Source organism: Cyrtonyx montezumae, unplaced genomic scaffold (assembly GCF_038088225.1).
Source record: "Cyrtonyx montezumae isolate F1298 unplaced genomic scaffold, pur_monq_1.0 scaffold_3, whole genome shotgun sequence".
In the NCBI taxonomy this organism is placed as follows: Eukaryota; Metazoa; Chordata; class Aves; order Galliformes; family Odontophoridae; genus Cyrtonyx; species Cyrtonyx montezumae.
The window spans coordinates 98,473,446-98,487,084 of NW_027072034.1; the positions used below are offsets into that span (position 1 = coordinate 98,473,446).

The 13,639-nt window shown below is 34.0% G+C and overlaps 2 protein-coding genes across 2 annotated transcripts in view; one reads left to right on the top strand and one right to left on the bottom strand.

Annotated features, from left to right (window-relative positions):
• Positions 1–1,140: 1,140 nt before the first annotated feature.
• CAPZA3 (capping actin protein of muscle Z-line subunit alpha 3) lies at positions 1,141–1,977 on the bottom strand. The gene is given in 3 exon segments (XM_065741128.1): positions 1,141–1,443; positions 1,446–1,520; positions 1,522–1,977. Coding segments are annotated over 3 exon segments (834 nt in total).
• A 259-nt stretch (positions 1,978–2,236) lies between these two features.
• Positions 2,237–13,639, top strand: part of PLCZ1 (phospholipase C zeta 1) — a 40,157-nt gene continuing 28,754 nt past the window's right edge. Inside the window, exons 1-4 of the mRNA XM_065742521.1 lie at positions 2,237–2,250; positions 2,799–2,922; positions 6,391–6,625; positions 12,826–13,027. Coding sequence (XP_065598593.1) covers positions 2,237–2,250; positions 2,799–2,922; positions 6,391–6,625; positions 12,826–13,027 — 575 coding nt within the window. The remainder of the gene's footprint in view (positions 2,251–2,798; positions 2,923–6,390; positions 6,626–12,825; positions 13,028–13,639) is intronic.

The following is a 13,639-nucleotide window of genomic DNA, read 5'->3' on the forward strand; positions in this document are numbered from 1 at the left end:
TTAAAAGATCTGGACTGTTTGATGGCTCTCAGTAGCAGTGTGGGGTGAAAAGAGAATAAATCATAGGTACTGCAGTTGTCTTAAGAATGAAAGAAGCATGGAGAATAGTCTCCATGCTCCAGCTTTCTCCCTCTTCATATATATGGATCAGATTCTCTAACCAGGGGGCATCTGTAACAGGTACTGTCAAGGAACTCGGTTACAAGGGCAGCAGTCTGCTTTCTGCTTGCTGGAATGAAACTGTATGTTGCTGTTGTCACTTTTGCCATCTGAGCTAGTTAGCCACATGTGCTCCATGTACATTCTGGCCCTGTTCTTCACTTCCCATTCTGTCATTCTTTTTCCACGCTCCTGTTCCATTGTCCTTCTCTCCATATTTATTTATTTATTTATTTTAACTTTCTTATAGCTGAAATTTTTGTAGGTAGAAACTTTCATTTTATATTGTTATAGCAGCTTTTCCAGAATAGGTATAACTGGTTGTTTGAGTACTACCATAGGTAGCAGTATGTGGACATATATTGCGGTTTCATGCAGAAAAAAATTGGAGTGAGTTACATACACGTCTTTGTCATTTGTAATAAACACTACAAAACTAGGTTGAAATTGGGGGAAGTAGTATTCTTTATTTTTTAATGAGTGATTGGAGACAGTCAGTATTTCTATTATTTTCTGCACTAACTATAACAGTTTTCTTGTTTTGGGTACTGATCTGCCTTTGTTCACACATTTCTGTTAGGGATGTTTATTGAACATAGAGTTCTGCACAAGTTTGAAGGCCAAATTTCTTGGGTTTCTGTAGCACTAAAAAAATGTAATACCACCTCCATATCTTTACTAATCTTACTAATTTCCTTAAAACAAACAAACAATCCATACTGTAGGAAGTTAAGCAAATATGTGTAATACTGAGGAAAATTACAAAGGAAAGTAAGATTTTGCTTGCTGATTCATCTGCAGTGGTATACTGCTTTTGACAGTAAGCATTACTAGTACCTCTAGTAGCAGTTAAAAAGTACATGAACGAAAAAAAAAAACCAATGAACAGCAAATACGTTTTGTCCCTGTTGATGTGAAATAGTTTCAAAGTGTTGATTGACTAATCCCAGCTTTTGCACTCTCCTGAGCAATTTAGAAATGCTAATTATTCAACAGTTCATTCCAGTTCATAAAAGTAAGAGTAACGGGGAGTCTCCTTCTCAGATTTTTTTTCCATGTATGCTCTGACAAGGTCTGGATGTTTTCCAGAATGGCAGTTTGAATCTTGTTGTCTTCGGCTTTCACGAACTTCACAAAGTCTGTGGAAAACTGATTTCGGTCTATCGCATGCAGAGACTCTCTTACAGACTTGTTGACAGTTACATGGAGGTTGACATCTCTGAAGTAGTGTAACTGGAGGAGAAATATCCCTGTAACACGGGTCGTGACTGGAGTCAGAGCAAAAAAGTCCAGTCAGACTTCCAAAGGCTGTTCCAGTGTTTTGGGAGCTGGTACTGATGAGCCTCAATGCAAGCCACTAACTAACATCTGCCTCTTTCCCAGGCTTTTTTTGAACACACAGCAGTTCTCTACAGGAAAATGACAGTTTACATAGGCATTCAAGCCCTTGTGAAGTGCTACTCTCCACAGCTCTCCCTCATCTAGCATCACTCTGTGCAAATGGGTTTTGCTGATTATCGTGATCAAATGATCAAACTCGAAGGAGAATTTGTCTTGGGGGTGAAAGAAGTGGTATCCCCCTAAATCAATGTACTGAGTCAATAGCACAGTGTTCCCAATTACAAGAACAGGGGTGAAGCTGTTCTTATTGTGATGCGCCCCAGCGAGGGCAGCCTCCTGCCTCACCAGCTCATCATCTTGGAGCAGAGCACAGAGATCTTGCACAACCTGTCTGAACTCCCCCGGAGGGGACTGGCGCAGCAGTCTGCAAATGAGGGACACCTTCTCGGACTCATACAGCCCCTGCCCCACACTCATGATTGGGGTCAGGGCTAAGGGAAAGATGGAGGATGACAGGTGAGGGGAGGGAAAATGGGGTTGGAGTTCCAAAATTCCACAGTCTGTGATGTCACAAATGTGGGGCCTGAGTGTGGGGCAGGCACCAACCAATCCCAGCAGAGCGGCGGAAGTGTGAGCAAAGGGAAAAGACCCCGCTGGGAGCTAGAGCACACCAAGGCCTGCCAAACACAAGCTGCCATCAAACTGAAGAAAAAGGAGCTGGCAATGTGGAGTCACCATGGAGGAGAGCAGATATCCTTTTCCACTTCCCTCAGCTCTGCCTCCTCTTCCTCCCCATCCTTCTCCTCCTCTCGGCCTCCCCTGTTCCAACTGCCATCTGTGAGGCTTCTTCCTGCACGTGAGCCTGTTTTGAGGCATGAGGACCGGCTTGGGCCTGTATGGCATTGCATAGCTGGAGTGCGAGAGGACCTGAGCCTACAGGCTGGTTTGCTCAGGGCTGGGACAGCTCGGGCTCGTTAGGCTCTCTTTTTCCTGCCATATCCTTTCTCTCTGCTTTTCCCTTCTCTCCCTCACAGGCCTTTCTTCACCTTGACTACCCTTCATTTTCCTGAACACTCTCCCTGTGTCTTTGTGTTTTTTTCTCTGGCTCTTTTCTGTCCCCTTTGCCCTCAGGTTTCACTAAGTGCAGAGTACAAATCAATTTCTGTGCTCCTCATATCCTGATGTATTATCGTAAGTCAAAAAAGAAGGAGGTTTGAGTACGAGGAGAAAAAAATGCTCTCTCACCTTGTTGAAATAATGGCAGAGGTCAGGCTTTTCCTTAACTTGATCTCCTGTACGTGGTTTTTAAACATCATTCAGGATGACTTCATGAATGGGAAGATTGATTTAGACAGAACTATTAAGCTACTTGAAAAACTGCATATGCCTTTTAATACTGCCCATGTGAAACATGTTTTCAAGGTGAGAAAAACATGGATTCAGTGATCAAATACATTTAGCTCAGTTACATGCTGGCATTATATTTGCTGTGTTTTTATTTCTTTTTTCTTTTTTGGTGAAATTAATTTCATGCTCATAGTATGTGAGAAATCAGCAAATAATTTGCCACATCCGTCTTTTGTTTCTATCTATTTTATAGATATGTGAGTGGTTTCATGACCATTACTATCTCTTCACCACAGTAACATAGTGTTGGGTGATAAAAAATAAATAAACATGTAGGCCCTGATTCCCAACTGTATTGTAACAGAGTCTCAGTGGAGAAAAATGTAAACACTGTGACTTCATTCTATGGAGCTGTTATGATTGATCTAATGTGTCCCGCCATCCCTGGCTAATGCTAGTCAGAGCCATTAGAGTGAGAGTGATTGCTTTCAATTCTTTTGACAGAAGAACAATATGGAGGTGTCTGATCTGTACTGATTTCAAGTCAATGTGAATCCAGCACACTTAGTTTTCCAGCTTACCTCTCTTCTGAAGCATTTAAGAGGTGTGCTTGGATATCCATACATCCATAGCACTCTCACTCCTGGGGGAAGGATGTGGTCTTGAGATACAGCAGTGTTTAAGAGTTTTCTATGTAGGCAAAATCAAACAGCTAGAAATCAGCCTTACTAACAGAATAGTTTAATTTAAGCTAGCAAACTATGATCAGGTTCATGTAGTTCCATTGAGAAAAAACTGCAAAACTGAGTGCCTTTGAACACACTGAGATTCTTCCGGTCCATCCTGTTAATTAATCAAAAGTTACACGAATTTTATCTCATTTTTTTTAAACCGAAATAACTATTTGGTAAAGTTGTTTTCTTAAGGAAATGAAACTATGTGACTACTTATACACATGACTTCTATGTGACGATTTTGTAACCAGTTTTCTAATTCTGTCCAGATTTGGTAGTGGAGAATTAGCTCTGAGAATCCTATAAGTTTTAGGTCGTCATGCTTTTAGGAAGGCAGGGAGAAGGAAAGCACTAGTATTTCCTCGTTCTATCTTGTTCTGTCATTGGTCTTTCTAGCCCAGGTTAAAACAGCATTATGAGCTCAATCTTCGTTAAACATGGGGTTGTGCCTGTGATTTTTGAATTTTTCACTGCACTGAGACAATTGCTATACTCGAGAATTTCACAAGAACTTGAAAATATTTCTCATAAATGTTATTTTCCACCAGGAATCCATCTGATTTCTGGCAGAAATTTAGATATGAATTGTGGGTGGAGAATAATTATTTGTGGAAGTGATCTGCATAGAATAAGCTTGATCTAGATATAGATACTCAATAGTGTATACTCAACATATAACATATTTGACAGTTTGTTCTAGCTGTTCCTAGCAGTGCAGTTAGGCATTATTTTCTTTTTGAGAGATCTGACTATTTTCAGTAATTTTTGAGCTCAAATTGTTCATCACTATTAAAAATGCAAAGCAATCTGAAAGGAATTTTTTCTGTCGTTTTCATTAACTATACAGTGATAATTAATCAAATGACTATACATGACAAAAATCCATCTTGTAAAAAACTCACCATTTTAAAAGAACAATCTACTTTTTTTTCATTATTTAATTTTGTTATCTTTAAATGTACTTTACTGCAATGCTCCTTTGGGCAATATCAGAATTATGAACATAAAATTTTAAAGGGATAATAAGTTTTAATACACTTCTCAGAAATAAACCTTCGTCAAGATACTTCTTTTCCTGAGAAGATGTGATACACTTTAGTAAAAAAAAAAATAATAAAATTCTGCCAATAAAAATTTTACAGCAGTCATTTTTAACATTTTGATGAGATTTTCTTATCTTTAATTTCAAGAATATCCCTGGGTGCTGTAGTTATCTGTATTTCAGAAAAGGACAACAAAATAGGAAATATAATTTTCTGGCCAGTTTCACTTTGTGCCTATAGCTGAGAGAAGGTCTCCTGAGTCGTGATAGATGTTTAATTTCTAAATTAGTCGGTATTTCCTTTTTATGAATAATAGTTATGAGTAAATTTGCAGTTTTCTTAAAGATGTTAAAACATAGTTCAGTGTTATCAACCTGAGACTTGGGATTTTTCAGGCAGTAATAAAAAGCATATTACTAATTTTCTACTGAATTATATTCTTCTGCTGAGTTTCATTAAAAGTGATGATTAATTTTTTTTTTCACAAACTCAAAGCAAATACTTCAGCAGTTTTATGTAAAACTTCAGAAATTTTCTTTTTGCTTGTATCATATTCTTTATTGTTATACTTTCACAAACATCTCTTAGTTGGAACTCTACCACATAGGAAGAAACTGGCAATGTAGCATTGGGCTTTTATATTCTATGGTGTCTCTTCAAAACTAGTCTAATCAGTAGTAATCATAAGTCTTCATCAAATAGCAACCAGAGCTCAAGTTAGACATTTTATATCTATGGACACTTCTGGGTAGTCTCTGTGAACCACAGTAGGTCTCATGTTATTAGGTGCTGAAAGCCAACCTCCTTGGTAGTCTCACATGAAGAAACCAAAAGTTATGGATTTAAATTAACTTACAGTAGTAAGAAATGAGTCAATTATTTGCAATTTGTGTATGATTTTGTGGCTATTTTTGTGAGTAATTTTTCAAAAATTGTCTTAATTTAACAAATACAACCTAAAAATATTTCATACTCACAGATACATATTTTGGTAGAAAATTTTAAGGGATAAATAACATTATTAAGCTAATAGTAGAAATGGTAAAAAATAACATAAAATATTGCATTAAACCTTTTTTGCCTTTTTAATTTTTCTAGTGTCCTTTATACGTAGCACTGAAATTATTTAGTGTGCTACCATTCTGCAAAGCACTATTTCTGAAAACAAGTTTACAGTTTAAGAATTCTGAAACTGTGAATAATTAATCCGAGTTAAACTTTCTGGCTTGTTAAGAATAGAACACAGTGTCATCGGTTATTATAAAGTACTGTCTCTCCTTTTTGATATACTGAAAGACTTGGATCATATGAAAATTTGGCTATCCTTATTTCATTTTTCAGACTATGACTTGATGTTTGTCATATGTAAATTTAAATTACCGTATTTTCAATTTGGTTTAAGGTGCTGTTACAGAGGTATTACATTAAGTGCATTTTTAACTTCAATTTTTTTTATCCTGGATATTTATTGTATTTCAGTGCAGTTTTATGTTTAAATATTGCATGTGTTATATATTAATTTATTTTAGTTGCTTAAATGCTATGTCACATGGTACATTTTAATTAATATGAAACACTTTTAACGCAGAAAGTCAAATCTAAAAGTTACATGTAGTTGAAGAATATCATTTGATAATAATTGCAGTCACTGTTGCCTTAAGCTTTCTCTATTGTTCTAGATCATTCAATGTTACAATAGAATGGTTTATCTGTATCTTTTTATTATTATTTATCTTTGTTTTGACTGTTTTGATTTTTATTTTCAGAAAACAGTTGACAAGAGGAAGATACATACTATTAACATAGAAGACTTCAGGGCAATTTATCGAGCTATTGTACACAGAAATGAATTTCATGAACTTTTCTGTTCTTACTCTCAAAACTGCAAAACTCTTGCTGACACTGAGCTCACTGAATTTCTCAGAAGAGAACAATTTAAAACTGAAGACGCTGAAATAACTGCCTTAGAAGTTATTTTGAAGTATGAACCCATAGATGAAGGTAGGCATAGTTGAAGTATTTTATTTCTAGCTCTTATTTTTTATGCTATTCATAGACTGTTTACACTTCTAAATACTCATGTGACTATGCAAACTGGACATTTTTAAACAACGTAATGAAAAAGAAGAGTATTATAATTATGTCTGTTGTATAATATCATTTGTAAGTGCATGTATCAAATATTTATTTTATTTTGCAGTTATATCTATAAATATTATAAATGTGGTAATATTAAAAACCAGTAATAAAGCACAGTAAATTTACTCAGCAGGAGCACTGGACCAGCTCAGTCATTCTTACTCCTTATTGCAACAGACTGGTCCAAAATCTACATATTGATTGCTCCAATCAAAATGCAATTTTCATAGGGTGAGGGAGCTGAACTAAATTTTTTTAATACACACTGAAACATGTGAATGATCATTAGTAGGAAGTCAGACTGATTTTTTAGTGACAATGACTTGGTTTAATTTATTACAGAAATACAGGTGCTAGACTATGAGGGTAAAAAAAATACAGTGTTTTCTTAGCAAACTGTCTGATTTTGTGTGTCTCATGGTAGAAAGTTTAACTGCAGAAGTAATCTAATACACAGATTTCACAGAAGAAAACAGACTTGGAGACTGTCAGCAAATCCACCTGCCCCATTCAACAGTAGGCCTACATATTCTTTTTTACAAATATGGGCAATGCAGCAGTGAAAGAGCTTTATGTTCCCTCTGAACTCCCAAGACAGTTTCAAATTGAGTTGAATTTTAGCTCTCGTAACACCATTTCCACATAGCCACACTACATTTCTTTACTCTTCCCTTGTAGCTTCCAACATTTTGAGTTTTATAGTGTTATTTTCTTTTTTTCTCATTCTATTTCACTTCTAATATTGCTCAGCAAATCCATGACACTTCATGTGGTGCAGTGGAAGGAAGCTATCTAAGCAACCAGTCCTGATGATTTAGACTGGAATCTGATACTCAAGCTGGGTTCTTCCAGATGTCAGTAATACTTTGCAGTATATTCACCCTTTCTGAATCAGTAGAAATGTGAAATGAGTGATTTGTTAAATGTGTATATTTCAGCTGTTGATAGCTGCTTCAATTTATGCTGTTGTATTTCTGCTGTCTCTCTGAACGTAACAAGAGACAAAATTTGCTAATAAACTGAGAAAGGGAAATCAGATCTAACTACATTTTATTGGAAACTGTATTTTTTTTGTTGTTGTTGTTTAAAGGAAGACAAATATCAAATGTTTAACTGTTTTGTTTCCTTTGTTTCCCATTGTTTCATACTGAGCAAGGAAAATTGAAAAGTTAGAAATAAATTTAAGGAGAGAATCTTCCTTTTGGGATAACTACAGAGGGAATGTTTATGCTTATCATTCTCCCTGTTGTGGTAAAAACTGAATCACACTTTCAACCAGAAGCAAAAGGCATTTGGTGTTTCACTAAGTCATTCACTGTCCAGAAATACCTATGAATTTTTCCTTATGTCATTAAATTAGATCAAATCTTATTCAATATATCCCACTCTTTCTGAAATTTAGTCTTTCCTAAGTAATTATGTAATTACTTTTTACAGTTTAAAAGTTTGTTTTGAATGGTCTGATCAGAAAGTTAATAGCTATATAGTGGTTTAAAGACGATGAATCTTTAATAAGATAGCAAACACAGTTGTAAATATCAAGGTGTTTTTTTTTTTTTAATTTCTGGTTTAAGTTAGAGATTTAACTCAAATTTGTGTTCTTCCTCATTTATGCAAAAACTGTTTATCTTGTAATTGGAAATGTTATTGCTGAGTGAAATAATAGCTGTCTTGTTCATGCTGCTTTGACTGGACAAATACTCCCACTCAAACATATTTAGTAGAAAGTTCCAGATATGATTGACATGGTAGTTGATTCATATGGTGTCGTGATATACCATTTTGTGCAACTGTCATTCTGAATTTGGTGTAGAATATTCTTCATCAAGATGATCAGCTAGACTCATCTGCCAGCCTTGTCTTCTATTTTACAAAAAGAGAAAAGGGCAGATTTTGACACTTGACTGACTGGTTTGCTAATAGCAACAACCATTATCTGATAACTTAGTAGCACTGGTACATCAAGATGATGATAGAAGGAGTGACTAGATATATACAACATTGATAAGTTGGTTGTTAACATTTTGTCCATTGTTAACATTTGTGTCCACAGAGAGATGATTTTTCAGTGTCACTGAGTGACATTACTCTAAATTAACTCTCTGAAGATGTGTAGTTTGTTCAGAATACATTGCTTTTCAACTTCTATTATACAATTTAAATTTCTAATGACAAAATGCTGCATTAACAGATTTGTGTGTATGCTAATGATTGCATTTTTGACTAAAGGATTCAGTTGCCTAGTACTGACATTAAAATGTCAATTTTGTTATAAGTTCCTTTGGTGTGCTTGTATGTGCCATCTACACTCCATTTATTTAAATACAGTATTTTGGAAAGATTTGTCCAACAATTTATGAAAACTTATTTTCATTCTTCCTTTCTCCAAAGTACTAAATTAAGTAAGCAGGAGAAGATGAACTCTAAAAAATATATGTGTGCAGTATAATATAGTATAGTATAATATAATATAGTAATATAATATAATATAATATAATATAATATAATATAATATAATATATAACATAACATAACATAACATAACATAACATAACATAACATAACATAACATAACATAACATAACATAACATAACATAACATAACATAACATAACATAACATAACATAATAATATAGTATGTCTTTCAAAAAATCATGCATTAGCCATAATTCCTTTATTGGCTCTGATGAAAGCATCTTCTCCCCATGGAATATTTATGAAGATGCATTCCCAATTCTTTCAGTATAGAAAAAGGAAGTATCTGGAAATGATCAGAAAATAGTATGGTTGTGCTATTTATCAGAGCTTAAAAAGCACTGCACTTGCATTCATAACCAGTTTTGGTATCTTCATCAGACAAAGATAATGAAACCTAGTAGGTTTCCTTCACTAAGAGAGTTATGAACTAATAGTATGAACTAATAGTAGGAATAACAAAAATTTAAGCTGCCTTCTATGTTAGGATCTAATAACTGTGACCTCTTTTACTAAACATGGGGTGTTCTCTGAAAAATTATTTTAGCAGATGGTATGCTGTTTATGTTCACGTGATGATCTTTTGCATATATGCTGACGGAACTGTTAGTGCAAAGTCACTTCCTTCCTGTTTACCAGTTTTGATATACAAAGTCGCATTGAATTTTGATAATTCTCCAGAAAGAAGACATTAGTTGCATGCAGATCAGAGATAGCAGCTAATGAGAAAAGAGTAAAATGTAATTGTAAATGTATGTAATGCAAGGTCCTATAATAAGCTATATAAAAATACATATATTTTTTGTCCAATGAGAGAAAGGAAACGAACTCTGGAGTCAAAGAACTTATATGTAGGCTAAAGAACTTATATGTTGGCTATCAAAGTAACACGTATTTACAAAATAGTGTTTCTAATTTAAGAGACCTAAATTAATGAGTGCTTTTATGTAAATGTATTATCTCTTCAATAAAACGCTATAACCATCTTTATTAATGACAAGTGTAACCCAAATTAGTATTAAAAATAATAAAGAAATTTGGAAACTTGGTGTTTTTTTTTTAATTAAAAAGATAAAAATATAAGTTAAAAAAAATGTAAAACAGAAAAAGAGGGAAAAATGATTTGTAAATATGCCAGAATAATACAGGGAAAAAAAAACAAAACAACACAAAAAAACCTAAACTACATACTATTGCTAAAGAGCATCTAAAACAATACAACATGAGCTTGTGGATTAACCAAAACTGTCAAGATGATAAATCAAGTAGAACTATCAAGAGATACCAGCTTAATAATAAGAAATTCTGAAAATATATTAGTTAAAAGAAAGATAAGGAAATTCTTGATCCACTACCTAAGTACAGTCAGGTAGCTATTATTATTAATGAAAGCAAAGTATTATCTCATTCAAAACTACGGAAAAGGGAGAGTGGGATATGTTTAAAAGGCTCAGATTGGTGAAGACAAGTTGACAGTTCCTTGAGATCTTAGAAAATGGACTGTACCATGCTGAAAGCAAAAAGTTATCTTTGAAAATACATGGAGAATGGATGAAGCATTGTGAAAGATTATGTGGAATCTATTTTTGAATGGGAAAACTCATGGAAATAGACAGCAGTCACTTCAGGAAACAGATGGAACAGATGACGAGTATTTAATGATCTCTAAGATGGTAAGGATGAGTTAGAGTCTGTAGGGACAGACTATGAAGAAACTCCATCTCTAGTTCCCTTCCATGAGAGTATAACAGCAATGGTGGATAGACGGAAAATCATATTTTCTAAAACTGTCTTGCATTCTATAAATCAAATTGAGTTATCTGGCAAAATATCAACATAGTACATAAAAAACTCATTAGAAAATTACAGAAGTTAGTCAACAATAACTTAGAGTCAAAATGAAAGGCTACGTCATCAGCCTGCATTTTTGCTGATCCTTGTGTTTTTTTACTTCAAAAAAATTCCTACATTCCAATTAGGACAACAAAAATTAAGAAGGATATTCACTACCTGGAAAGAGGTAAAGAACAATGACAATTACCAGAAGTCCAAGGAAGTCTAAATAGAAACAGCAAGATGTAGTGAATTGGATTAGTGTCTTCCAAAAAGCAGAGGATAAAGGAAGTGTAATAGCAATCTTCAGAGGCATAAGAGACTGAAAAAGAGAGAAATTGTACAAAACAGAAGAAACATTCTGAACATCAAGGAATTTTCAGCATAAACACTATTGAAAACTTTTTAATAGTGAGGTTGTTTAGGTTTTGAGATGGATTTCCTAGGAGGTCTTTGGATTCTTGATCAAAGATAGTCTTTAAGAGTAGCTTAGACTGATTTCTGGCCATAATAAACTTTGTATTGTTAAGGGCAACTGTATACGTATGTATTTAAGTATGACCACCAAAGAGACTTCATCTTTGTTTTCTATCTCTGTGTAGCATTTTACAACACTGTGAAGTCTTCTAGTTCAAAAACTATATTATTTGGATTTTTTTTTCTTTGTGTTTCAAATGTCACAATCACTTTAAGAAATTCTCTTTCTGCTATAGAACTTATAGTCAGTATACATACTGAAAATTGGTAAATAAAACTCTAACCTGTAAATTGTGACTCTTACATCTGTACTGAGAGTTAGCAAGTCAGAGAGATTTATTTTGTTTTGTTTTAGCAAAAGTTTGTACACATTGACCACTTACTGTTTTAGCATAAAGTGGTGTTTGATTACTTATTGCTTAAGCATCACTATCCAAGTATGGTGACAAAAAGGTTATTTTGCAGTCAGAACTGGGCAAAATCCCTAAATAATTCAAACTAGGTCATGTTTTGAATCAAAACTGACGTGAGATTATATCATTTGCAAAAATATTACATTTGAAGTATGACATTAGAGCAACAGTTGGCAGTATAACGGATGTATTTGTCATTAATTCAGTTAAATAACCAAACAAATGGGATGACTATCACTAGTATGAAGGCAATTAGCATGTTTTGTTATAACTGCAATAGTATAATAAGCTTGATTTCCAATTCATCTTTGTGTGCAGTCAATTATATTGCTAAGATGATATTTTTATTTCAAATACTTCTAATAAAATCATTATTTTATCGTTAGCTATTTGGGATTTTCACCATTTAAGATGCTTGATGTTAGGAATCGTAGTTTCTGCAAGATTATTCTGACAGTCTCTGGCTGACATTTTAGAGAAAAATTCAATTATTTTCTACTGAGAAAAAAAATACTTGTCAATTGACTGGCATGTTACTTTCCAAATCTAAACAAAACAACAAATATTTCACTCTATATTTAATTAGGACTGTTGCAAACTTTTATTCCAAATGTCCTCAGAAGTACAAAAACATTAAAACTCACTTATTTCCTCTCAGAATTTAGAACCATGTCAGCTCCAGAACTGTACACAGTTGACATTTGTGTTCACATTGCTTTTTATAAATTTTAAAATTGCAGAAAAATGTAAAACTTTTAGCAATGTTCTGTATTGGTTACTAAAAATTGTGAAAAATACACAGATATAGCTATCAGCTTTGCTGCACGCCAGAATTTTTTTCCCTTTCTTTTTATTTTGTTCAGTTAGGAAAAGAAGGCAAATGTCATTTGAAGGTTTTATAAGGTACATGAGTTCAGAAGACTGTACAATATTCAAAAAAGAACACCGGACAGTCTACCAAGATATGAGCCACCCATTATGTGACTATTATATTTCATCTTCTCACAATACCTACTTGATATCTGACCAGCTAATAGGCCCCAGCGATCTAAATGGATACATCAGGTATTCAGATTGAGAGTTTTATGGTTGCTTGTTGTTTTTAATCAATATTGTAAACATTCATTGGCATTTTAAAAGTAACTCATAGGTGATGCTATTCAGCAATAGCCATTGCAGATAAAAGTGGAAAATGAGAGAATCTCTTTTTTTGTGTTTGTAATCTTTTTAATGTATTTACCAAACCACTTGTTCATAGGCTGGAAACAAACCATTGTTTCAATTACAGCACATAACATCTACTGCATAGGAATTGAAATCTATAGTATGCAACACAGTATATGATATAATCAGTTTTTAATCTCAACATACTGTGCAAAACTCAGAAATAAACATAGAATTCCTGGGCCAGCTCTGTTCTGATCAATATGCAGAATGTAAGGGCACTCTGCTGCTGTGTCTCAAGGTCATCTGTGATTAATGTGTGTTGCAATGCAGTCAATTTAGAAACCACAACAGAAAGGGCAGGGGTCTTATGTGGCATTCTAGTAGCCAAGAGAGAGAAGAAACTGTTTAGTTGTGTAGCATACAACTCAAAGAACAGAAGAAAACAAGAATGCCTTATGGCCAAGGTGCATTTAATAGAAATAAGAGAAAAAAAAAGAAAGAAAAAGCTCA